General features: G+C 45.4%; 1 protein-coding gene across 2 annotated transcripts; it reads right to left on the bottom strand.

Moving 5' to 3' along the window:
* Nucleotides 1-1,998: 1,998 nt before the first annotated feature.
* Nucleotides 1,999-6,016, bottom strand: LOC123046488 (methionine aminopeptidase 1B, chloroplastic). Of its 2 annotated transcripts, XM_044469873.1 has the most exons (11): nucleotides 5,753-6,016; nucleotides 5,205-5,277; nucleotides 4,804-5,041; nucleotides 4,440-4,601; nucleotides 4,296-4,337; nucleotides 4,125-4,196; nucleotides 3,717-3,796; nucleotides 3,212-3,309; nucleotides 2,638-2,685; nucleotides 2,348-2,524; nucleotides 1,999-2,247 (listed from the first exon to the last, which is right to left on the bottom strand). In XM_044469873.1, exons 1-10 carry the CDS (start codon nucleotides 5,814-5,816, stop codon nucleotides 2,367-2,369), a joined length of 1,035 nt encoding a protein of 344 aa, XP_044325808.1. In that variant the 5' UTR covers nucleotides 5,817-6,016; the 3' UTR covers nucleotides 1,999-2,247; nucleotides 2,348-2,366. The 2 variants fall into 2 exon arrangements, with proteins under 2 accessions (XP_044325808.1, XP_044325807.1); XM_044469872.1 differs by lacking the exon at nucleotides 1,999-2,247 and having other exon boundaries at nucleotides 2,249-2,524.
* Between the last annotated feature and the right edge of the window lie 21,338 nt (nucleotides 6,017-27,354).

Genomic DNA, 27,354 nt, shown 5'->3' with positions numbered 1-27,354 from the left:
TCAATCATGTTCGGTAATGCATGCCCCAACGCAAACCAAGTGGAAGTTAGAGCTGTTCTAAATGTCACTATGCAAGTTTTTGAAGAGAAATATTTGGGCCTTCCCACACCAGATGGACGCATGTCTAAAGGGCGGTTCCAGAATGTGCAAGTAAGCCTCACAAAGAGGTTATTACAGTGGGGAGATGGGTTCCTTGCGCAGCCTGGCAGAGAGGTACTGATCAAGTCTGTTGCCCAAGCACTTCCTACATACATCATGAGTGTATTCAAACTTCCATACTCAGTTTGTGATGACTTGACGAGGATGGTCAGAAACTTTTTTATTGGGGTTCGAAAAGAGGACGGAGGAAAGTGCACTGGAAGGCATGGGAGTTTCTACTCCAACCTAAATGCAAAGGGGGTTTGGGTTTCCGTGACTTCAGACTCTTTAACCAAGCGCTTTTGGCCCGTCAAGCTTGGCGTCTCATTGATAGGCTGAACAGCTTGCGTGCTTGATTACTGAAAGCAAAGTATTATCCGGAGGGCAAGCTTGAGGATACTGTCTTCCCAAGCAATGCTTCGCCTACCTGGCAAGCAATAATACACGGACTAGATCTTCTGAAGAAAGGGCTCGTGTGGAGAGTTGGCAATGGGGCAAGCATTAGAGTGTGGAGAGATAACTGGATACCAAGACCGTATTCGTTCAAACCAGTGACTTCACAAGGACGCTGCCGCATTCGATATGTCTCTGAACTGCTGAATGGTAATGGATCATGGAATGTGGACTTGTTGAGGAATTATTTTTTGCCGTGTGATGTTGAGGAAATTCTGAAAATCAGAGCATCTCCGAAGCTAGACGAGGACACACTAGCTTGGGGACCTGGGCGACTTGGTGTTTTTACAGTAAAAAGTACTTATGATTTTGCTTTTGAGGAAGCATACAGGGCCAATGCTATTGCCTCAAGTTTGATGCCAGATGGCCGAAGATCTGTATGGAAACTCATTTGGTCTGTTGAAGTACCACCTACTGTCCGTAACTTTGCTTGGCGGGTAGTTACAGATTCACTTCCCACCTGGAGGAATAAGAACAAGAGAACACTTGAGACAACAAGTCTGTGCCCAATCTGCGGTATGGAACCAGAGGACAATTTCCATCCACTATGCCGGTGCCCTAAAGCGTGTGAGCTATGGAAGTATATGGCGGAGGTTTGGAGTCTACCAGATGTTGATCAGGTCAGAAATATTGGGAAGGAATGGTTATTCCAAGTTTTGGAGCCGTTAATGGATATTGAAAGGAGTATGCTACTTATGACATTATGGCGCTGCTGGTACATCCGCAATGAGATACTGCATCAAAAGAACCCACCTCCTCTTGAGGTGTCCAGGAAGTTTCTCGTCAGCTACCTCGAGTCCTTGATTGCCATTAAGATGAACTCGAACATGGATCTGTTGAAAGGAAAAACGGCTGTTTCTTATGATCATAGTCTTCTAAATCATCCAGCTCAGGGAGGGAAGTTCACGCCCCCATGGGCGCCACCGCCAGCTGGTTGGGTGAAATTAAACTCGGATGGATCGTTTGCTCCGGATGGTGCAGGAGCAGGCATGGTACTGAGAGATTCTCAGGGAGCGATCATATTTTCAGCTTGCAGGAATTTTTTCTCATGCCGTGAAGCTTTGGAGGCGAAGCTGGGTGCTTGTATGGAGGGATTATCACTGGCAATGCAGAGAAGTGAGCTTCCGGTGGTGGTGGAGATGGATTCACTACTAGCAGTAAGGATGATCCAAGGCAAAGATCGAGATAGATCCATTTATGCTTCTTTAGTTAATGAGATTAGATATCTCAGTTCCCTTCGTGAGGTTTGTATTACTCATGTGAGCCGTCTGCAAAACAAAGTTAGCGATAGTTTAGCAAATTTTGCTCGCTCAGAGGGTAGGACCATGACTTGGTTAGGATCGGAACCCTCTTTTGCGGTTGAGCTGGCTCTTGCTGATTGTAACTTTGATGGTTGAGTAATACAAATTTTTCACTCGCAAAAAAAAAGTGTTTTATACTTCCAATGAACCTTTTATAATACTGTGAGTACTTTTCCAAAAAAAGGGGGTGCGTCGCGTGGTGCACTGGCGGTGGTCGTTCTCGTGCCCCCACCCAGGCCGACGAAATACTAGCGCACGCAACGGCAAGTCAGCGATGTAGGCCATGCAGATCCTCGGCCCCGTTCAGCAAAACACCGGGCATAGTGTGCCAGAGGAAGCCTGGAGCTCTTTGCCGCTGCCAAAAATCATCGGTTATACGTAAGCAGCTGTTCCAGTGATGCTTTGGCATACAACATAAGAAGAAATCACGTGATCTACGCGGTCAGGATCCGTACGCCTTCAGCGCTGGCTTTGCTAGCATTTGGTTAGGATCTCTGCGCCGGTCCTGGTGATGAGGATGGTGTGCTCGAACTGCGCCGCCAGGCTGCCGTCCGTCGTCACCGCCGTCCAGCCGTCCTCCCACATGTCGCACTCGATGCTGTTGCTGTTGCTTCCCATGGTCAGGATCGGCTCTGCCCAGAGTTTGCCACAGCGTGCGTTAAGTCAAATACTCAAAACCTGGCTGCCTCAGCCTTCAGTTAGTACTACTACTCAAGAATGTATCGGCAGGGTGAACGGTGCGTACCTATTGTGAACGTCTGGCCTTCAACCATCTGCCCTGGCATGTTGTTGCCTGTTCAAGTGCACAAATAATGTGTCTGTCAGCTATAATTGCCGAAGCATTGACAGATGTGGCAGACCGGATCAAGCTATCTAGTGCCGAAACAGCGCAACAAAGCCAACATCTGACTTCAGAAACTATCACCGACATAATGCCTGCTTCAATATCGCAATAATCATCTGAATTTTATGCTCAGCTAGTTGGTGGCACCGACTGCCATCAAATTCCATCAACATGTTTGTGGCTCAGCACATGTTTTTGTCAGTTTCTTGATTGTGATTATGACCAATTGAAGAAATTGGACGGACGTGGCATGAGAACCCAAACATAATGTCTACTGCCAGGGCAAAAGTTTGATGCACATTGGCCTGCAGTAGATCCTCTAATCTTCACTAGAGTTCACTCTACATTTGAAAATAGGTGCTAATTTCTCATTCTATTATCGTAGGGGACACTACCATAAGCATAGCAACATTGGCACATGTAATTTCTTCAGTTTTTGATACAATATGGTTATAGTTTATTAGCAATCACTTACGCTGGTGATATATAATTGGTTGTGAATGAAAAACTCTGCCAACTCCATGCCCAACAAATTGCTCCACGACACCAAATCCATTCCTCTCAGCATGCTCGCTGAAATGGCCAACAAAACCAAAGAGTGAAACTATTAAATGTGCATTTTTTTATGAAAAAAGCAAAAAAATATATAGCTGTATTAAGTCAAGTGAGATAAATGTTGAATTGATTGTAAATGATGGAAATGACAGTGTTTGATAGTCAAAAGTGTTCTAATGTCTCTGCAAGCACATATTAACCCATTTAGGAAATAGGACGAGACATTTCTAAAGACGACAAGGTGACTGTCTGTATTTGGCACATCAGGCTTCTCCAATGTTTGGGTTTGAAAATCTGAGAGGATACAGTCTGGGTGCACCTTACCCAGTATATACAGTGAGAGGTATGGTCAAACACTCGAATAATACTTTGCATCCTCGATAAATGTAACTCCTTCACTTAAATATGGTTTGAGAGACCTATACCTTATTCTTCTGCCGATTTTCTTAAAGCTCACACCGTGTTTGCAGGATGATATGCCCCTAAGCATGCACTCTTCAGTAACCTGATTTTAGCACCAATAAGCCATTATGGTTATCAAGGTTTATATTTGAGGAGAATTCGATATACCCTTCTGCCATTTCATAGTTACACTAGCAGTGATGAGTTGGATTGACCAAGTGTAAACAGATACATAGCAAATTTGCAAAGGCGGAAGCAGTGACGGAATTAACACATAGGAAAAATACACTTTCAAGTTTAGAAACTAGCAAGGGTTTATGTCAGTGCCTCATGGATCATTTTAGCCACACAGAACCCTGCCACCATTGATGAATAAAAACCATAGTTCCAAGAACATGCAGTACATGTGTTCTAAAGAAAAGGTAGTGTACCTTCACAAGTCTTTTAGCAGCTTCGTCAACTTCTCCACAGAAAAACGTTTTAGAGGTATCCCCATGAAAACCCTGAAATGGAGAAGGATATAACATGCTGAAGTGCACAACCCATCAATGTTACCAAGTGATGGCAAGAGATAATTATACAGCAAGAGCATAAACACGTACGTTCAAGTAGACAGTGACATCGATGTTAATTATGTCTCCATCCTGTAAAACCCCAACGAAAACAAATATTTAGGTCAGAAATGGAGCTGCGAAAAAGCTCTGAAGTAAGCGCAAAGCATGTCAAGAAAGGCCTTCTTTCTGAACCTTTAGTTCTCGTGAATCAGGAATACCATGGCACATGCATTCGTTCACTGATGTGCATACACTTTTTGGAAACCCACCGTATCCAAGCGGGGATGGATAGGCTCCAGCATCAATGATCATCTTGTGCACTGCTTTATCAATTTCGTCTGTTGTTACAGAGGGCTGATAGAAAGATGCAATAGATTTCTCACTGAAGCTGAAATTAATTGTGGAGTATACATAAAAAATAAACCAAGGCATGTTGTATTGTGTAAACAAAAGGAGCATACAAACAGTGAGCAAATTCAGCACTATAACTGGTGATGCAGTGACATAATTAGATTTAAGAGAAACAGACTACAGAAATGCTGAAGTGCATGCTTACTTTGACTAATTTCCCTGCATTTTGAAGAACACGAGCAGCAAGCTCACATGCAGCTTTCATGTGCACGATGGTGTCTTTGTCCTGCATTTGTCTCTCACTCGATATCTCGGGCATTTTGTTTGATCCAACGTAAGGAGGTCGAGGTATGTGTCCTGGTACCGGAAGAGGCGCACTAACAGTCCCACGAGTCAGGGGTTCTCTTTTCTTGAGTTTTTCAGAAGCTTGCGGTCCTCGTGACCTGCTTGTTTTTGTGTAAGCGTTAGAATATTATACAAATTATTAAAGACGAGCGTTGAGTTCAGTGGCACTTATATGTCGTAAGCTACCAACCAGTGGCCACATTAAATTTCTTAGGGAAACCAATCAGATAAGAGTCTGAACTGTAAAGATGTATTTTGTACCTAGTATTTGCTTTCTCCAATCCACCTGATCTCTTTGCTTGGACAATGAAAGGCTTCTGAAGGCATGTTTTGCCTTCAAAGGTAGTAGATGAAACATACAAATGGTCAGTACACAATAGTATAATAGATAAAGAATTGAAAATCTACCATTCAGTTTGTATGAAACTGGGGCGGAAGGCCCTTTCGTCAAAAAAAAAAAAGAGCTAAAATCTTCAGTATCCCCCTAGCATCATAAGTTCATAACCACATACTGATAAAGTTTCAACTTTCAATCGTCAAATAAATCGCAGAACAGTGAGAGTGAAGCTAGTTTTGTACGTACATACCATACATACGAATTTTACATGGTCAGTTACGGTTATGCTACTTGTAAGCTGCACGCTGGTTAACTAATTAGCAGGACAGTAAACACGGCGCCGCGGTGAGAACGCTGGAATGGAACATCAGAGGCCACAAACCAGAAGCGGGCGAAGGGGGTAAATTTCTACAGACTTCAAGAATCCTAGAATCTGGTCATTTTCCAACAAAATGCGACGATGCGGGAGTACCTCTGCCGCCGGAGAGGAGCGGCGGGGAGCGGTTCAGCTCCATGGACGGAACTCTGACCGCCATCGGAGCAGTGTATCTTTCCCTAGAACTTGGGTATGGGAGTTGGCGGAGAAATCGGGCGCGGCGAGGGGGAGGGGCAGCCGGCAGCCGGCAGCGAGACGGCGAGAGCGCGACGGCCAGACACTGCAAAAGGATAATACTACGGACGCAACGGATTTTGTTTTGTTCTTTTTCCTATTTTCCTCCTCGGAGATGGGCTGGGCCACTAGGCCTTGTTTTTTTTTTTTTTAAAAATTAAGGCCTGTTTGTAGCTGTAGGAGTTTTTTGAAGTATGCAAGTTGTGATTGGAAGATCTTTACCCTAGGGTTTTCTTTGTTTAAAAAAAAGGGTCGCGCTAACTGCCACACGTGTGACAGGAAGGGAGACGTACCACACGTCTCTAATGTAAACAGATTGCCATGTCATCGCATGCATGCAGGAATCTTTTTGGATTTTCACTTTTTAAAATGTTTTATCTCTTAAACAAAAAATCCGATTGAAAATCCGTTTTCACCATTAAATCCCTCGCGATGAGATCTTCGAAACTAGATCCCATGTTGATATGTTTTGATGAAATTTTTTTTTGGGTTAAAAGTTGCCATGTCTATTGCATATGAATTGCCATGATGTTTACACTGAAGTTGCCATGATATGTTTCAGCTATTTTTTTTACATTTAAAAGTAAATTTTGACATTTATAAAACGGGGAATTAAGAAACTAGACTTGCCATGAACCATAAACTAAAATTGCCATGATACATGCACGTAAAATTGCCATGGTTCATACAAAAAATAATTTTCATGGTCAAAGTACTAGAGTTGCCATCATCAAAATACTAAAATTGCCATGATCTACAAACTAAAATTGCCACATGGCAACTTTAGTTTAAGCCCTATGGCAACTGCAGTGTAAACATCGTGGCAACTTCTAGCAAAAAAAAATTCGTCGAAACATATCAACATGGGGTCTAGTTTTGAAGATCTCGTCGAGACGGATTTAATGGTGAAAAGGATTTTTAGTTCGCTTTTTTATTTAGGAGATACAACATTTTTAAGCCGAAAACCAAAAAAAACTCTGCTGATGTCATCTATTCATACGTGGCAAAATGAGTGGTGATGGAGGCGTGTGGGCGATGTGCAAACGCCCACACGTGTGGGCGTTAACATTTCCGAAAAAAAACCCAGGGTTTTCTTTCTCTGCTATGGGGATTCTCTCGTCGTCGAGTGATCTCGAGATCTTTGGTCTGGCTTGCTGAAACGCAAGCCTCTCCCCGACCTAGCATGCACTTGGGCTGATCAAAGGGGATGGCTGGTCCATCCACCTGGCCTAGGCAACACCGCTAGTGACGACGGACGGCGTTAGATCAGATCAATGGCGACGTCGTTAATGGGATCAGGTACCTCGCAGGAGGCACGAAGATGGGCAAAGGAGGGATTGATCTTGAAGCAACGATGAGAAACATGAAATTAAAGGATGTTGAACTTGATGATGTATTCGCGGGGAAGCGGGGGAGGAAATTTTTCAACTGTCAAAGGCAACAAGGTGGTTGGCACGGGCTCGTGTTAATACCACAAAATCCTTCCGGTGCCATGCTTTTAAGGACACCATGAAGTTCGTGTGGCGGCTCGCGTATGATCCAGAGTTCCGTGAGGTAGATGGCAACTTGTTCGTAATCCAGTTTCTTTGTCTAGGCGATTGGAACCACGTCATGCATGAGGGCCCGTGGATCTTTAGAGATCTCATTGTGGTGATTGAGGAGCATGATGGGAAGAAGAAACCAGACATGGTAAAACTGAACCACACACATGTTGGGAAACGTAGCATGCAATTTCAAAAAATTTCCTACGCTCATACAATATCTACCTAGGAGATGCATAGCAATGAGAGGGGGGAGAGTGTGTCCACGTACCCTTGTAGACCGGAAGCGGAAGCGTTTACTTAACGCAGTTGATGTAGTCGAACGTCTTCTCATTCCGACCGATCAAGTACCGAACGTACGACACCTCCGAGTTCTACACACGTTCAGCGCGATGACGTCCCTCGAGCTCTTGATCCAGCAGAGTGTCGAGGAAGTAGACGAGTTCTGTCAGCACGACGGCATGGTGACGGTGATGGTGATGTGATCCGCGCAGGGCTTCGCCTAAGCACCGCGAGAATATGACCGGAGGTCTAAACTATGGAGGGGGGCGCCGCACACGGCTTGGAACAACTGATGTGTCTTCTAGGGGCGCCCCCCGGTATATAAAGGAGGGAGGGAGAGGAGGCCGGCCCTAGGCGCGCCCCCAAGTAGGAGGAGTCCTACTTGGGGTCCTAGTAGGATTCGGCCCCCCTTCCTTTTACCGGAGGGGAAAAGGGGGAAGGAGAGGTAGAAGGAGAAGGAAAGGGGGGCACCGCCTCTCCCCTTGTCCAATTCGGACTCCTCCCTGGTGGGGGGCGTGCCACCCCTTGTGGGTTGGTGTGCCTCCCTCCTATGGCCATATGGCCCATATCTTTCCCCGGGGGGTTCCGGTAACCCCTTCGGTACTCTGATATGTACCCGATACATTCCGAAACCCTTCCGGCGTCCGAATACTACCTTCCAATATATCAATCTTTACCTTCGACCATTTCAAGACTCCTCTTCATGTCCGTGATCTCATCCAGGACTCCGAACAACGTCCATTCACCAAAACACATAACTCATATAATACATATCATCATCGAACGTTAAGCGTGCGGACCATACAGGTTCGAGAAATATGTAGACATGACCGAGACACCTCTCCGGTCAATAACCAATAGCAGAACCTGGATGCTCATATTGGTTCCCACATATTCTACGAAGATCTTTATCGGTCGAACCGCTATGTCAACATACGTTATTCCCTTTGTCATCAGTATGTTACTTGCCCGAGATTCGATCGTCGGTATCTTCATGCCTAGTTCAATCTCGTTACCGGCAAGTCTCTTTACTCATTCCGTAATGCATCATCCTGCAACTAACTCATTAGTTACTTTGCTTGCAAGACTTCTTATGATGTGCATTACCAAGAGGGGCCAGAGATACCTCTCCGATACTCGGAGTGACAAATCCTAATCTCGATCTATGCCAACCCAACAAACACCTTCGGAGATACCTGTAGAGCATCTTTATAATCACCCAATTACGTTGTGACGTTTGATAGCACACAAGGCATTCCCCTGGTATCCGGGAGTTGCATAATCTCATAGTCGAAGGAATATGTATTTGACATGAAGAAAGCAAATAGCAATAAAACTGAACGATCAATATGTTGTGCTAATGGATGGGTCTTGTCCATCACATCATTCTCCTAATGATGTGATCCCATTCATCAAATGACAACACATGTCTATGGTTAGGAAACTTAACCATCTTTGATTAACGAGCTAGTCTAGTAGAGGCTTACTAGGGACATGGTGTTTTGTCTATGTGTCCACACATGTATCAAGTTTCATGTTAACACAATTCTAGCATGAATAATAAACATTTTTTGTGATATAAGGAAATATACAATAACAATTTTATTATTGCCTCTAGGGCATATTTCCTTCATTCTCCCACTTGCACTAGAGTCAATAATCTAGTTCACATATTTATGTGATTAACACCCATAATTCACATCTCCATGTGACCAACACCCAGAGGGTTTACTAGAGTCAATAATCTAGTTCACATCGCTATGTGATTAACACCCAAAGAGTACAAAGGTGTGATCATGTTTTGCTTGTGAGAGAAGTTTAGTCAACATGTCTGTCACATTCAGATCCGTATGTATTTTGCAATTTTCTATGTCTACAATGCTCTGCATGGAGATACTCTAGCTAATTGCTCCCATGTTCAATACGTATCTAGATTGAGACTTAGAGTCATCTAGATCAGTTTCAAAGCTTGCATCGACGTAACTCTTTACGATGAACTCTTTATTACCTCCATAACCGAGAAACATTTCCTTAGTCCTCTTTAAGGTAACTAAGGATAATTTTTACCTCTGTCCAGTGATCTATTCCTGGATCACTATTGTACCCCCTTGCCAAACTCATGTCAAGGTACACAACAGGTTTGGTACACAGCATGTCATACTTTATAGAACCTATGGTAGAGGCATAGGGAATGACTTTCATTCTATCTTTATCTTTTGCCATGGTCGGGTTTTGAGTCTTTACTCAACTTCACACCTTACAATACAGGCAAGAACTCCTTCTCTGACTAATCCATTTTGAACTCCTTCAAAATCTTGTCAAGGTATGTGCTTTGTGAAAGTCCTATTAAGCATCTTGATCTATCTCTATAGATCTTGATGCCCAATATATAAGCAGCTTCACCGAGGCCTTTTATTAGAAATTTTTTATTCAAGTATCCTTTTATGCTATCCAGAAATTCTATATCATTTCCAATCAACAATATGTCATCCTCATATAATATTAGAAATGCTACAGAGCTCCCACTCACTTTTTTGTAAATACATGCTTCTCCAAAAGTCTGTATGAAACCATATGCTTTGATCATCTCATCAAAAGCGTATATTCCGACTCCGAGATGCTTGCACCAGTCCATAAATGTATCGCTGGAGCTTGCACACTTTGTTAGCACCTTTAGGATCGACAAAACCTTCTAGTTGCATCATATACAACTCTTCTTTAAGAAATCCATTAAGGAATGCAATTTTGACATCCATTTGCCAGATTTCATAATCATAAAATGCGGTAATTGCTAACATGATTCAGACAGACTTAAACTTACATGTTGGGGATATAACTATTTGTGTAAGCCGCCCAGGAGGGGCCGGGTTACGCAAAGAGGAATCATCAGAAAGAAGCCCAAGACCAAGCATGAAGATGGCGGTTCAATAAAGGGTCTAAAGCCCACCAGCGACTTGAGGCCCGTTGTAGTAAACCGCCATAATGGCATTACTTGTATTGTATGGTAGATTTAACTAGTCACCGAGCCGGACACTGTTAATGAGCCGGCCGGGACTCTGTAAGCCGCAAGGCGCCAACCCGTGTATATAAGGGGGCGACCCGCTGGCGGCTAAGGGTAAGAAACAACTCATCGAGAACCAGGCATAGCGTATCTCGCTCCCTGGTCATCAAAACATCAAGCAATACCAACCCAACTAGACGTAGGCCTTACCTTCATCGTAAGGGGCCGAACTAGTATAAACCCCTCGTGTCTCTTGTCCTAAACTAACCCCTTCAAGCTTCCTAGTTGTGATGGCTCCACGATTAAGTCCTTTCATTAGGACATCTGACGTGACAATTCCACGACAGTTGGCGTCCACCATGGGGCCAGCGCACGATGGATTTGAGTTCTTGAAGGGCAACTTCGAAGGGCTCAAGGGGTACGCAGTGGGCCGGATGACCAAGAGTCGTCGCGGCAAGATCTACATCGACGATGAAGGCTGGGGCCCCGACGCCGGCTCAATTGAGTACGGGTACCGGGTCCCCTTCGGCGGAATCCACGTCTTCATCGGCCGGATTGGTGAGCCGGGCCCTGAGCCGGACAACTGCACCGACCTCGTCGAGACGGCTCAGCGTGCAAGACCCACCCGAGTCCAACCCGGCATGAAGCGTGTCTTTGTGGGCTGCACCCACGGAGAAGAACGTTCTAAAGGATCTGAAGATGGTGGTGAGACGGCCGTCCTCTCCGACGGTGATTCATCCGCCGGTTCAACAGATTCGCTGTATCAAGTGCAAGATGGCGTGCTCGGGGGCTGCTCCGATGGCTCTAGTATTCCGGACCCCTATGAGTCGCCAAACTGGGCAGGAGTTTTCATGGCTGGGACTCAACCCGGCCAAAATTCTACAGCTGCTGCTGCAATAACGTCCGGAATAGGAGCGGCCGGGGCAGGAGGCCCTGTGCGCCCGCCGGCTCAAGTGCTGATAGATCTCATGGATAAGCTTACGACCATGTTAACCGCCACGGTTATTCCCATAAATAAAGATGAGCATGACGCGGAGGTGGCGCGGGTGCGCGAGGAAATAGCTCGGGCCAAGGAGACCTTAGTAGCTGAGGATACCATATTAGCCACGGAACGGGCGGCTTTGGATGCACGGGCGCAGCAGCTCCAGTCAGAGGCTTTCCAGCTTACGATGAGCCTGAACGCATCTACTGAGGTGATGAGAAGGAGGCACCAGAAAACTCAATCCCGTTTGCCTCTGACTTATGACCCTCGGGTTCTTTTTGCTACACCCGGAGCCGGCCCAAGTAACCCGCCAGATGCAAATCAGTTTATGACAGCCGGAACAGGAGGACCGGCTCAGCCTTGGGAGATGGTACCTCCTCATGGGAACATGGCACCGCCTCGTTACGTACTGATACCGCCGGGTCACTTTTCCAACCCCATGGAGAACTTAATCGCAGCATTAGCGCGTATGGCCGCTCTCCAAGTGGACGGTGATGATCCGACAGCGGTGGAGACCCGGAGGATCAGAGAACTTGTCCAGACGGCCCTGGCTCAGCAAGAGACTTATTCTTATAGTCGGGACATGATTCACTCGACTCCTCCGCCTTGGTTAGCACCACCTCGTCAAAACCGGAGTCCAAGCTACAGTAGGCACATGGAGTCAGAAGCTTTGTCAAGCAATGCTCAGCGCCGGAACCAGCCCGGTGGCTATAACCCGGTACAAGATAGGGTACGTCAGGAGAACGAGCGGGCGGCTTAGCTAGCGGCTCAACAGACGGCTCATCAAGATTTCCCAGAGTATCCGATGGCTTCCGTTGAGACGGGAGTGGCTACTAGAACCGGCGGTGTTCCTTGTTTGGTGCCGGCTCTGCGTAATGTACGCCTACCTAAGGACTTCAAGGGACCTCGAAAGGTGCCGAATTACACGGCCGACTTACAGCCTGGAGCGTGGATCGAGAGCTATGAGATGGCCATGGAGCTGTTGGAGGTCAGCGATGCAACAATGGCTAAGTACTTCACCATGATGTTAGATGGAACGGCCTGGTCCTAGTTAAAGGGCTTGCCCCCCAATTCCATTGATTCGTGGGCAGAGCTAAAGGCCCGTTTCATCCAGAACTTCAAGGACACTTGCAAGCAATCCATGTCGATTGTGGATTTGACAAATTGTAAGCAGGAGAAGGGTGAGTCCACGACTCACTGGGTACGCCGGGTTAAGGAGATAATACATTCATCTGACAAGATGGATGCTGGCTCTGCAGTCCTTATGTTGGAAAAGAATTGCCGCTTTGAGCCGCTGAGACAGAAGCTGGGGAGCCTTAAGCGTGATTGCAAATATATGGGTACGCTGATGGCCGCTTTAGTCAAATACGCCGACTCTGATAGTACCAAGGACCCCGCGTCTGATGAGGAAAAGATAGGGGAGGAAAAGAAGAACGGCAAAGGAAAGGGACAACAGCATAACCCAATGAATCAAGGGGGCAACAAGCGTAAGGCCGAGGGTAACCCGGAGTTTGTAGCCAACGCCAATGCGCAGGATAACAATAAGAGACGTAAGGGCAAACCGCCCCGATATGGCGGGTCAGGCCCATCTCTGGAGCAGCTACTCAATGAGCCGTGCCCAAAACACGGCACCCGGGAACGACCCGCCACCCACTTATGGAAATATTGTGCGATCATGAAGGCTTTTAAGAATTCCAACGCATTGGATGGCAATCATGGGTCGGGCAGCGGCTCAGGAGCTGGCGGTTTTCATGGCCCGGGTGGCGGTTCAAGTTCCGGCTTTCAGGGACATCAGGGCAGTTATAATCAGCAGCAATCTGGTCAAGGGGAACAACAGCAGCTGAATAGTGGACAGTATCACGTGTTTACCACTAGCTTGTGCAAACGTGACCAGAAGGTTCATAAGAGGGCTGTAAATTCCATTGAGCCGGCGGTTCCCCGTTATTTGAGGTGGTCAGAATAGCCCATTGTGTGGAGCAGGGAAGATCACCCCATCAGGGTTGATAATCCGGGTCAGTTAGCCTTGATGGTTGCCCCTCAGGTTGGTGGATATAAATTCACTAAGGTACTCATGGACGGGGGTAGCAGCATCAATATCCTATATTATGAGACTTTTCAACGCATGGGGTTAACTGATAAGAATTTGAAGACGTCCAACACTGTTTTTCATGGAGTGGTCCCTGGTAAGTCGGCATACCCAGTTGGCAAGATTGAACTAGAAGTGGCTTTTGGAGATGAGTATGACTCCAGAGCTGAAAAACTAACGTTTGAGGTGGTCAAAATCAGGAGTCCATATCATGTCCTGTTTGGACGGCCGGCTTATGCCAAGTTCATGGCATGACCGTGCTATGTTTACCTGCAACTTAAGATGCCGGTACAAGGGTACCATCACCATGCATGGAAGTCGAAAGGTAGCCCTGGAATGTGAGGAGGGCGACGCGGCTTATGCTGAGTCTGCTTGTGCAGCGGAGGAACTGAAGTTTTATCAAAACAACGTTGACCCGGCAGATATGACCTCTCTAAAGAAGCCAACCACCGAGCATGACCCGGCGATGAAGTTTAAGTCGGCTGCTGAGACCAAGCTTGTGGATTTCAATCCGGGTGATTCATCTAAGCAGTTCAGCAACAGTGCCAATTTGGATCCTAAATAGGAAAGCGCGCTCATCGAGTTCATCCGTGAGAACCGGGACATCTTTGCATGGAAACCTTCTGACATGCCAGGTGTACTGAGAGAACTCGCTAAGCACACTCTCAATATTGATCCGAAGTATAAGCCGGCCAGGCAGTTTCTTCGACGGTTCAACGAAGAGAGGCGGAAAGCTATTGGAGAGGAAGTCGCCCGGCTCTTAGCAGCTGGGTTCATTGTTGAAGTTTTTCACCCGGAGTGGTTGGCTAACCCGGTGCTCGTGCTCAAGAAGAACGACACCTGGCGGATGTGTGTGGATTACACGGACTTAAATAAGGCTTGTCCGGCTGATCCCTTTGCTCTTCCCCGTATTGATCAAATTATTGATGCTACGGCGGGTTGTGAGCGTTTAAGCTTTTTGGATGCCTACTCTGGTTATCATCAGATCAAGATGGCAGTTAAGGACCAGGAGAAGACGGCTTTCATCACTCCGTTTGGAGCCTTCTGTTATGTATCTATGCCATTTGGGCTCAAGAGTTCTCAAGCGACTTATCAGCAATGTGTACAAAACTGTCTCCATGATCAAATTGGGCGCAATGTTCATGCTTATGTGGATGATATCATGGTGAAGTCCAGAGAGAAGGAAACCTTGATATCTGACCCGAAGGTGACCTTTGGTAATCTCCGGGTTTATAAAATGATGCTTAACCCGAAAAAGTGTGTATTTGGTGTACCTGCAGGCAAGCTCTTGGGTTTCTTGGTTTCAAACAGAGGCATTGAAGCTAATCCGGAGAAGATCAAGGCAATTACCTCTCTGGCTAAACTGGCGTGCATCAATGATGTTCAGCGATTGGCAGGTCGTGTTGCTGCTTTATGCCGATTCATAAGCCGGTTAGGTGAGAAGGCCCTACCGCTGTATCAGATGATGAAGAAAACAGACACCTTTGTCTGGAGTGATGCTGCTAATACTGCCTTTGAAGATTTAAAGAGGCAGTTGTCTGAGCCACCGGTACTTGCAGCTCCCATTGATAAAGAACCGTTGCTGTTATATGTGGCTGCTAATTCACGAGCTGTCAGTGTCGCCATCGCGGTGGAGCGTAATGAGGCAGGCAAGGAGCATCCGGTTCAACAGCCGGTTTACTACATCAGTGAGGTGCTCATTGAGTCTAAACAGAGATATCCACATTGGCAGAAACTTGTTTACAGAGTGTTCATGGCAAACCGGAAGCTGAAGCAGTATTTCCAAGGTCACCCTATAACGGTGGTAAGTTCCGCCCCTTTGGGAGACATCATTCAGAACAGGGAGGCCACATGACGAATCACCAAGTGGGCTATTGAGCTTGGGCCCTATGGTTTGAAGTATATGCCACGTAATGCTATTAAGTCTCAAGCCTTGGTGGACTTTATCAATGATTGGACAGAGTTGCAGGCACCTGAGGAGAAGCCAGATAACACATATTGGACTATTCACTTTGATGGGTCCAGGCAATTAGAAGGCTTAGGGGCTGGAGTCGTTTTAACTTCCCCTCGAGGTGACAAATTTCGTTATGTGCTTCGGCTTATGTTTCCATGTACTAATAATGCAGCCGAGTACGAGGCCTTGCTCCATGGTCTCCGGATGGCCAAAGAGATGAATTTGAGCCGGGTTAGGTGCTTGGGCGATTCAGATCTCGTGGCTCAACAGGTGTCAGGCAACTGGGACTCCAAGGATCCCCTTATGGCGGCTTACCGTCGTGAAGTAGATGCTGTAGCCGGGCACTTTAGAGGTTATCAAGTAGAGCACATCGATCAAAGGAAGAATGAGGCGGCTGATGCATTAAGCCGGTTGGGATCTCAGTGTAAGCCGGTGCCGCCTAATACCTTTCTCGACGTTTTGCATAATCCTTCTATCAAGGTACCTACAGAGGAAGAACTAGCAGTGCCAGACCCGAAGGCACAGCTGGTGGCTGCCCTTCACGTCATCCCGGATTGGACAGTGCCATATTTGGCCTACATGACCCGGGGAGAGTTGCCTGAGGATGAGACCTTGGCGAGACAAATCATCAGGCAATCCAAGTCTATGACAATTGTTAATGGCGAGTTACATCACCTCAGTGCCACGGGGGCATTTCAATGTTGTGTGTCACCTGCGGAGGGTCAAGAAATACTTTGTGAGATCCATGAAGGAGATTGCGGACATCATGCCGACTCAAAATCTCTTGTGGCCAAGGCTTTCCGTCATGGTTTCTATTGGCTGACGACTCATGCTGATGCAGAGGATCTAGTCAGCAAATGTGACGGATGTCAAAAATTCTCACGACGAGCTCATGTGCCGGCTCAAGAGTTGAGGATGATTCCAATTACTTGGCCGTTTGCAGTCTGGGGGCTTGACATGGTTGGACCTTTCAAGAGGTCTAAGGATAAAAAGACACACCTCCTGGTGGCAGTGGATAAGTTTACAAAGTGGGTTGAGGCAGAGCCGGTCAGTAAGTGTGATGCAGCCACAACGGTTCAGTTCATTAAAAAGGTGATCTTTCGTTTTGGTTTTCCACACAGCATCATAACTGATAATGGCACTAATCTCTCCAAGGGTGCCATGGAAGAGTTCTGTCAACGAGAACATATCCGGCTTGATGTTTCGGCTGTTGCTCATCCTCAATCTATTGGTCAAGCAGAAAGAGCTAATCAGGAGATCCTGAAGAGTATCAAACCACGGCTCTTGGTCCCCTTACAACGGACTCCGGGTTGTTGGGTGGAGGAGTTACCCTCTGTACTGTGGAGCATCAACACTACGCCTAACAGATCCACGGGTTACACACCTTTTTTCATGGTCTATGGAGCAGAGGCAGTCCTGCCAAGTGACATCCGGCACGACTCACCCCGCGTGGCGGCTTACGTTGAGGCTGATAACGAAAAAGCTCGTCAGGATGCACTTGACTTGTTGGATGAGGAGTGAGACTTGGCAATAGCCTGCTCGGTGATTTACCAGCAAGACCTTCGTCGCTATCACAGCCGCAGGGTTAGAGCAAAACCTTTCAGGAAGGCGACTTAGTGCTCCGGCTCATCCAGGATCAGTCTGATATGCACAAGCTGTCCCCTCCTTGGGAAGGACCCTTTGTGGTCAGCAAGAATCTGAACAACGGGTCATACTACCTCGTCGATATTCGAGAGCACAAAGACTCACGTAAGTCGGAGGAGGAGACCCGCCGGTCGTGGAATATAGCCCATCTTCGGCCTTACTATACTTGAGCCACCGGCTCTCAAGATGTATATATTTTGACGATGTATATATTAGTTAAAGCAATAAAGCAGGACCTCTATCCTTTTTACCCTAAAAAGTCTATATGTCCTTTTTATCAGATGGTGGAAACAACCAACAGGGAGCGGATCATATCTGAATCCGGCTTTCCCTTTGGTCCGGCTTATGATCATATCTGAATCTAGCCATGATCACTTGGGGGCTTCCTGTTCAAACATAGGTCGTATTCGAACCAAAGAGAACATAGCTGTCGATACCCACTTGATTGGCATACTGCCAAACCCACTTGGGGGCATCTTGATCATATTTGAATCATAGCTTAACCCCTATGGGTCTGACGTGGATCGTATTCGAATTAGCATCATTAAACAACTTTTATGGTCACTTGGGGGCTTCCTGTTCAAACATAGGTCGTATTCGAACCAAAGAGAACATAGCTGTCGATACCCACTTGATTGGCATCGCCAAAGCCACTGGGGGCTATATGATCGTATCCGAATCTTAGCTTAACCCCTTTGGAACGGTTTACTGACCGTATTCGAATCAGAAGCCTTTGAATGTTGTTATTATCCATTATACTTCATAAAGTTTAAATTACTTGGCTATCTTGAGATCTTCTTGAAAGCACTATAAGATGGTTTTTTTGTTACTCCGGCTTAATGTTGATCACCCCAGGTTAAGTGCCAGGTGAGCATTATATGTTCCAGCCTTCAGGAGTTGAATTTACCAGCATGGTGTAGGTCATATAAACAGGCGATATCATCAAAAGGACCGCAGGTATATTACTGTGATTATGTTTAACAAATATAATCCTAACCCGACCATTATATGATGTTTTGGTTCGCACTCTGGGTTATCAATACCTTACGTGACCCCGGATGCGATAAACCGCCAAGGGAATTTTTTTGCTTGTTTTATAGGCAGGATAAGGCAAGCAAATTTGACATCAAGGAGATAAAAGATCAATATAAGCTGGAAGTATATAGTGATGGTGGCTTATGAAAGAAGTAAGCGCCATAAACATGCGCAAAGGCATGACAAAATTGAAGAGGTTTTTTCTACCGTATTACAAGACTCCCCGAGTCTGAATAATGAAGCATTGTTTTGCAAAGTAATAAACGCCTGGCGGTTCACTCCTTTGGTGGGCTTGAATGCTCCGGGTTATCCTTCTCCGCTTCTCCGTTGGCTACTTTGTCCTGGAAAGTTGACGAGGCCCAGTCAATGCCGCTCAGGGCTTCAAACTCGGCTTCATCATCTATTAAACCGGCTGGGTCCACTTCAAGGGCAAAGGTATGCTTACGAGTTGGAGGGATCAGGCTGACTTCATCATAGGAAGGTGTTGGGATTCTCCGGTTCTTGCTATCATAGCCCGGCTGATACTTGGTAAGATCAGTATCGTTCCCAATCAAAGTGGCCACGGGGCGTATATCTTTGACACAGGCGGTGAAATCATGACCATCAAATATGGTCCCATCTTCTTTAAGACTGGGGTATCCAAGAGCGAGGTCGGCCGGGTCTAGTTCCGGAATCCATGCTTTCGCCCGGCTCAACGCAGCTACGGCCTCGGCTCTTGCAGACGCCCGCCTTAGATCTTGGATCCGTTGAGGTAGTGAAGCAAGCCTTTTCAGCACATCTTGCAGGAGGTGAGGAACGTCATCTGATAAAGCTACAACGGCCAGAGCACGTTGTGACCCGGTGTAGAGCTGCTCCACAAGAGTATAAACCGCCTTCAGCTTGATCAACATGTTCTGCTTGAGGTTTGTGCTCCTAGGGCCTGGATTATTAAACATAAGGTGAGCCGGAGTTTACGATTAAAGTAATCATTGAAAGGAGGTTTGCAAGGTTTAAAGTTTATATGAGTAACTTACCAAAGATTGCTGAGACCATTTGAGATATCTGGCGCTTTAAGCCAGACAACTCCGTTGTTGCTTCTGCAAGTAAAGCTTCTGCCATCTCAGCCCGGGTTAATAGTGAAGCTTTTTCATCAGCCCAGACTTTCTTCTCCGCCTCAAAATTCTTCTTCAACTTCTCTTGCTCAGAGACACTGAATTCAAATTTGGAGTTGGCCTTTTGAATCTCAAGTTCTTGAGTTGCCAGGCGGCTCTACAGGTCAGCAGTCTCCGATTCAAATTGACTTATGGTGGCCTGCATTAATGCCAGGTTATAATCAGAATCATGGTAAGATAATATTAAGTCTCAAGCACTTTGCAATCAAAGATGCTTGACACTTGGGGGCTAATGTGTATTGCAAGTTTAAAGTATCATATCATAACCAGGTTAAATATCTTCTTTCAAAAACCAGATAAATCAGTGTTAAGCAATTTTCTAAGCCTACAACATATTTATTCATAAGCAATAGACTTGGGGGATGATACAGTAAGTATGACTCGGAAAAGTAGCATCAGTCATACCTCAGATTTTTGCTGTATTTGCTTCACCATGTCAATTTCCAGGTCACGGCTGCTATGAACTTGACTGAGATAGCCAGAGACTATATCTCCAATACTTAAATGAGTATAGTCAGCAATGTCTAGCTTAGCCTTTCGGCGTTCCAAAAGTTCCTCCTTAGCAGAACACTTGGCAAGGACAGTGGGTTGCCCTGGCTTAACAAAGTGAGTTTTCAGAATCTCAACGTCCTAATCAATTGTCTTCGCCGGGCTAGGAGCTTCCGGGTTATCAAAGCTGTTGAGAGTATCTTTGGCGGGTGGATCAGAGGTTGGTGCTGGAATGTCATAGACTGGTTCAGGCGGTGGCTGAGGGGTAGAGCTATTAGGAGCAGTCGTGGCAAGCTCCAGTTCAGTCACGACCGGGTCTCGGGACGGCTTACTCTTTTTTGCCCTCTTACTAGGCTTCACTTGCACGCTGTGGACAAAGACAGAAGGATGAGTATAAAGGCATGGGTAAGGTAAAGCATAAGGTAAACAAAAATAAGTTACCCGGGCGCAGTTTTGAAAGCCGGCATGTTAGATTGCATAGACTCACCGGAGGAAGGAGAGGTATCCCGATAATTGGAGTCAGATGAATTGAGAGGTTGGCGAAATAAACCTGCCAAAGGTAAAACATTTCGTAAATCAGAGATAACCTCAGTCCGACGCTTCCTGGTTATGTTAGGTAAGCCGGAGGAGAGCTCTACAACTTTGCTGTTCCGGGTCTGCCTCCGGCTTTCAAACTGTTGTTGCTTCAAAAGAAATTGAGGATCTTGATAAGCTAAAGGATGTGAAAATCTTACTTTCCGGGTCACCCTTCGGATTTTTTGCTTTGGCAAAGGCTCTGAGTCAGAGGAGATTATAGTTACCTCTTCATCAATCGCTTGGCTGTTCCCGTATCCTCCTGAAAGGATAGAATGTCAATAAAAAATGACAAAAGAGTCATGAGAGTTAAGGATTACCTCTTCTTCATCATCAGAAGTGTCATCCAATTTGAGCAAATCCGAAGCGCTTGGTTTCTTCTTCCTTGAAGTTCCTGTTTTGGCAGCTTTCCTTTCAGCTCTTTTTGCCGCTCCGGCTTGTTTGGCCGCCTCATGGTTATATTTGACCTTCCAGAAGTTGTCATCGGCCTATGAAAAATAATAAGGGGATATGAGTAAAAGCGAGATGTAATATAGTAAGGAGTATTCATTGAGGTTGGTGACTCACAGTAGGGGTCGGGTTCTTCTTGCAGAAGGGAAGTAAGCCAAAGGCATTACTAATCACCGTGCCTTCTTTCAACAACGATTGGATCATGGCCTCCACCACATCTTCTGGTAAGTCATTGGGGCTATGACGCAGTGGGTCATCCTTCTCGCCGGAGTAAGTGCACATTAAGTCGGGGCGGCGGCTTAACGAAAGCACTCACCAAGTAATCCAAACTCGGACCAGGTCAATACTGTCTAAGCCATTTCCCAAAAGAGCTTTGATTTTTCTAATGGTGGGAGCAAGTGGCAGACGTTCAACAATAGTCAGTTTATCCGACAGCGGGTGGTTGGACTCAAGGCGCAGGGCGCGGAAGCCAGGCAGAGGGTTTTCCTCAGCCGGAGAAGTGTCCTGACAGTAGAACCACGTCTGATTCCAATCCTTTGGTGACTCGGCAATTCAGCATAAGGAAAGAGGCAGTCTCTCCGCCGCTGAATCGAGATGCCACCAAGTTCAAGGCTGGGCCCGTTGGCACGTTCATTCTGCCGGTTTAAATAGAATAGCTCTCTGAATAAAAGTATATTGGGCTCTTCTCCAAGGTACACCTCGCGGAAGACTTGGAAGTTGCAGATGTTTGACATGGAATTGGGCCCGATGTCTTGAGGTTTGAGGTCAAAGAAATGCAAAACATCCCTGAAGAATTTTGAACCGGGTGGAGTGAAGCCCCGGTTCATGTGGTTAGTAAACACGATTACCTCCCCTTTTTTGGGTTGAGGCTTCTCCTCTGACGGGTTAGGAGCACGATAATACATGACCTCCTTCGTCTTGGGCAGATAGCCGGATTTCACAAAATCAAACAAGATGCTCTCTGTAACAGTGGATTTAACCCAGGGGCAGGTCACGTGAGCTTTAGGAGCCTTGGGTGCCATTACGTAAATTGAAGCCTATGAAAAAATAAGAGGTTCCGGTTCAAATTTAACCCGGAGGAAAGCATGTTAAGTTTAATCAAGATAGCGGCTTAAGAAGGGGCCTAATGACATATGGCTGACTATATCTGGTTGCCTAAGCCGCTATGGGAATCAGTGACAGTTAGAAAAGGTTTTAAGTTGCCAGGAGCTGGCAAGGCTGTTAATTAACGCTTTCTATTTTAAACTGGCAATGAGGGCCGCTAGAGTTAAATGGGCTTAACAGAAACAGGTTTCGCAGTTGGCGGATATTATTTTGGATCAAACAGATGCACAGAAAGAAAAAGTTTCTAGACCTAAAACTAGTACAGATAAGTTCATCAGTGCTAAACAAGGCTTCTGTACACAGAAAGGGACCTACTTGCAGTTGGAAACGGGTGCGAAATAACCACCGCAACTGTTCTACACTATCTGAAGATCAAAAGGGGGCATTGGAGGTAAAAACTATCGAGGGTTTGACTCAGGCTATTACGAACGCCGACGAACTCGAAGAAGCCTTAATGCGGATCTGAGGAACAAGAAGGAGGAAACTTACAGATGCAGAGTTGCTGCGGAGATCCGTCATGTTTTTCTAGTCAAGTTAGGTTGATGCAGCGGCCTGAGTTGGTGAGGACGAGGAGATCTGCGATGGCGGCGGCGGCGGCACTCGAGCGGCAGAGAGACAGCGAGAGGAAGAAGATGAACGACCGAGGAAGAAAATGGAGATGACCTAGGTCGAGCCTATTTATAGGGAAGGGCCGACCGAGACGGCGCGAGAAACGAGGAGACTAAACATCATTATCTAGCGGCCCCGACGCCTCGGTTTTCAGAGCGGTCAATAAAAGCAAAGATCTATTGGAAGATATGGTGGAGTAAAAAATGAATTTAAGTAAAGATGACGTCACGACGGGTTAACGCGGATCCAGAAGATGACGTCATGGCGGGTTAAAAACCTTTGCACAGGCAGAAGGTTGAAGGTTTATTTCTTAAGGTATTTTAAGATTGACATGAACTGGTTCAACTCAATCTGGGGCCTAATGTTGGGGATATAACTATTTGTGTAAGCCGCCCAGGAGGGGCCGGGTTACGCAAAGAGGAATCATCAAAAAGAAGCCCAAGACCAAGCAAGAAGATGGCGGTTCAATAAAGGGTCTAAAGCCCACCAGCGACTTGAGGCCCGTTGTAGTAAACCGCCATAATGGCACGACTTGTATTGTAAGGTAGATTTAACTAGTCACCGAGCCGGACACTATTGATGAGCCGGCCGGGACTCTGTAAGCCGTAGGGCGCCAACCTGTGTATATAATGGGGCGACCCGCTGGCGGCTAAGGGTAAGAAACAACTCATCAAGAACCAGGCATAGCGTATCTCGCTCCCTGGTCATCGAAACATCAAGCAATACCAACCCAACTAGACGTATGCCTTACCTTCATCGTAAGGGGCCAAACTAGTATAAACCCCTCGTGTCTCTTGTCCTAAACTAACCCATTCAAGCTTCCTAGTTGCGATGGCTCCACGATTAAGTCCTTTCATTAGGACATCTGACGTGACAATTCCATTACAATACAGGTTAGAAAGTCTCGTAGTCAACTCCTTGAACTTGTCGAAAACCTTTTGTGACAAGTCGAGCTTTGTAGATAATAACATTACCATCTGCATCAGTCTTCTTCTTGAAGATCCATTTATTCTCTATGGGTCGCCGATCATTGGGCAAATCCACTAAAGTCCATACTTTGGTCTCATACATGGATCATATCTCATATTTCATGGCCTCAAGTCATTTATTGGAATGTGGGCTCAACATAGTTTCTTCATAGTTCGTAGGTTTGTCATGTTCAAGCAACATGACTTCCAGAATAGGATTACCGCACCACTCAGGTGCGGATCGTACTATGGTTGACCTACGAGGTTCTGTAGTAACTTGATCTGAAGTTTCATGATCATTATCATTAGCCTCCTCTCCAGTTGGTGTAGGCATCACGTGAACAGATTTCTCGGATGAGCTACTTTCCAAATTGAGAGAAGGTACAATTACCTCATCAAGTTCTACTTTCCTCCCACTCACTTCTTTCGAGAGAAACTCCTTCTCTAGAAAGGATCCATTCTTAGAAACAAAGATCTTGCCTTAGGATCTGTGATAGAAGGTGTACCCAACAACCTCTTTTGGGTATCCTATGAAGATGCACTTCTCTGATTTGGGTTCAAGCTTATCAGGTGGAAGCTTTTTTACATAAGCGTCGCAATCCCAAACTTTTAGAAAAAACAGCTTAGGTTTCTTGCCAAACCATAGTTCATACGGTGTTGTCTCAACAGATTTAGACGGTGCCCTATTTAATGTGAATGCAGCTATCTCTAATGCATAACCCCAAAATGATAGTGGTAAATCGGTAAGAGACATCATAGATTGCACCATATCTAATAAAGTGCGGTTACGACTTTCGGACACACCATTGCGCTGTGGTGTTCCAGGTGGCGTGAGTTGTGAAACTATTCCACATTGTTTTAAATGAAGGCCAAACTCATAACTCAAATATTCGCCTCCACGATCAGATCGTAGAAACTTTATTTTCTTGTTACGATGATTCTCCACTTCACTCTGAAATTCTTCTAACTTTTCAAATGTTTCAGACTTGTGCTTCATCAAGTAGATATACCCATATCTGCTCAAATCATCTGTGAAGGTCAGAAAATAACGATAACCACCGCGAGCCTCAACACTCATCGGACCGCATACATCAATATGTATTATTTCTAATAAGTTAGTGGCTCGCTCCATTGTTCCGGAGAATAGAGTCTTAGTCATATTGCCCATGAGGCATGGTTCGCAAGTATCAAATGATTCATAATCAAGTGATTCCTAAAATCCATCTGCATGGAGTTTCTTCATGCGTTTTACACCAATATGACCTAAACAATAGTGCCACAAGTATGTTGCACTATCATTATTAACTTTGCATATTTTGGCATCAATATTATGAATATGTGTATCACTATGATCGAGATTCAATAAACCATTCACCTTGGGTGTATGACCACAGAAGGTTTTATTCATGTAAACAGAACAACAATTATTCTCTAACTTAAATGAATAACCGTATTTCAATAAACATGGTCTAATAATATTCATGCTTAACACAAACACCAAATAACATTTATTTTAGGTTCAACACTAACCCCGAAGGTAGAGGGAGTGTGCGATGGTGATCGTATCAACCTTGGAATTACTTCCAATACACATCGTCACCTCACCCTTAACTAGTCTCTGTTTATTCTGCAACTCCTGTTTCGAGTTACTAATCTTAGCTACTAAACCGGTATCAAATACCCAGGGGCTACTACGAATACTAGTAAGGTACACATCAATAATCTGGATATCAAATATACCTTTGTTCACTTTGCCAACCTTCTTATCCGCCAAGTATTTGGGGTAGTTCCGCTTCCAGTGACCATTCCCTTTGCAGTTGAAGCACTCAGTTTCAGGCTTAGGTCTAGCTTTGGGCTTCTACATGGGAGTGGGAACTTGCTTGCCATTTTTCTTGAAGTTCCCTTTCTTTCCATTGCCCTTTTACTAGAAACTAGTGGTCTTGTCAACCATCAACACTTGATGCTCTTTCTTGTTTTCTACCTTCGCCGATTTCAGCATCGCGAAGAGCTCGGGAATTGTTTTCATTATCCCTTGCATATTATAGTTCATCACGTAGTTCTAATAGGTTGGTGATAGTGACTAGAGAACTCTATCAATCACTATCTTATCTAGAAGATTAACTCCCACTTGATTCAAGTGATTGTAGTACTCAGATATCCTGAATACATGCTCACTGGTTGAGCTATTCTCCTCCATCTATTAGGCAAAGTACTTGTCAGAGGTCTCATACCTCTTGACATGGGGCATGAGTCTGAAATACCAATTTCAACTCTTGGAACATCTCATATGCTCCGTGGTTTTGAAAACGTTTTTGAAATCCCGGTTCTAAGCCGTAAAGCATGGCGGACTAAACTATCAAGTAGTCATCATATCAAGCTTGCCAAACGTTCATAACGTCTGCATCTACTCCTGCAATAGGTCTGTCACCAAGCGATGCATCAAGGACATAATTCTTCTGTGCAGCAATGAGGATAATCCTCAGATCACGGACCCAGTCCGGATCATTGCTACTATCATCTTTCATCTTATTTTTCTCTAGGAACATATAAAAAACATAGGGAGCTATAACGCGAGCTATTGATCTACAACATAATCAGCAAATACTACCAAGACTAAGTTCATGATAAATTAAAGTTCAATTAATCAAATTACTTAAGAACTCCCACTTAGATTGACATCCCTCAAGTCATCTAAATGATACGTGATCTAAATCAACTAAACCATGTCCGATCATCACGTGAGATGGAGTAGTCTTCAATGGTGAACATCCCTATGTTGATAATATGTACTATATGATTCATGTTCGACCTTTTGGTCTCCAGTGTTCCGAGGCCATGTCTGTACATGCTAGGCTCATCATGTTTAAGTCGAGTATTCGCATGTACAAAACTGTCTTGCACCCATTGTATGTGAACGTAGAGCCTATCACACCCAATCATCACGTGGTGTCTCAGCACGAAGAACTTTCGCAACGGTGTATACTCAGGGAGAACACTTATATCTTGAAATTTTAGTGAGGGATCATCTTATAATGCTACTGCCGTACTAAGCAAAATAAGATGCATAAAAGATAAACATCACATGCAATCAAAATATGTGACATGATATGGCCATCATCATCTTGTGCCTTTGATCTCCATCTCCAAAGCACCGTCATGATCTCCATCGTCACCGGCTTGACACCTTGATCTCCATCGTAGCGTCGTGGTCGTCTCACCAACTATTGCTTCTACAACTATTGCTAACGCGTAGTGACAGAGTAAAGCTTTACATGGCGTTTGCATTTCATACAATAAAGCAACAACCATAAGGCTACTGCCAGTTGCTGATAACTTTTACAAAACATGATCATCTCATACAATAACGTATATCACATCATGTCTTGACCATATCACATCACAACATGCCCTGCAAAAACAAGTTAGACGTCCTCTACTTTGCTGTTGCAAGTTATACGTGGCTGCTACAGGCTTCTAGTAAGAACCGTTCTTACCTAGGCATCAAAACCACTACGGTGTTTCATCAATTTTGCTATTTTAACCTTCAACAAGGACCAGCCGCAGTCAAATTTGATTCAACTAAAGTTGGAGAAAC

The sequence above is a fragment of the Triticum aestivum genome, chromosome 2B, assembly GCF_018294505.1.
Source record: "Triticum aestivum cultivar Chinese Spring chromosome 2B, IWGSC CS RefSeq v2.1, whole genome shotgun sequence".
NCBI lineage: Eukaryota > Viridiplantae > Streptophyta > Magnoliopsida > Poales > Poaceae > Triticum > Triticum aestivum.
The sequence above is the reverse complement of the archived record's forward strand: the minus strand, read 5'-3'. Positions and strand labels throughout refer to the sequence as shown.

What these genes read in the sequence shown, in the direction of transcription:
- LOC123046488 (XM_044469873.1), bottom strand. Translation starts at nt 5,816, where the DNA reads ATGGCGGTCAGAGTTCCGTCCATGGAGCTGAACCGCTCCCCGCCGCTC. An exon ending in ATGCAGGGAAATTAGTCAAA is followed by an intron (nt 4,602 to 4,803) that starts GTAAGCATGCAC and finishes TCTTTCTATCAG; the next exon opens with CCCTCTGTAACAACAGACGA. An exon ending in ACCAATTATATATCACCAGC is followed by an intron (nt 2,686 to 3,211) that starts GTAAGTGATTGC and finishes GCACTTGAACAG; the next exon opens with GCAACAACATGCCAGGGCAG.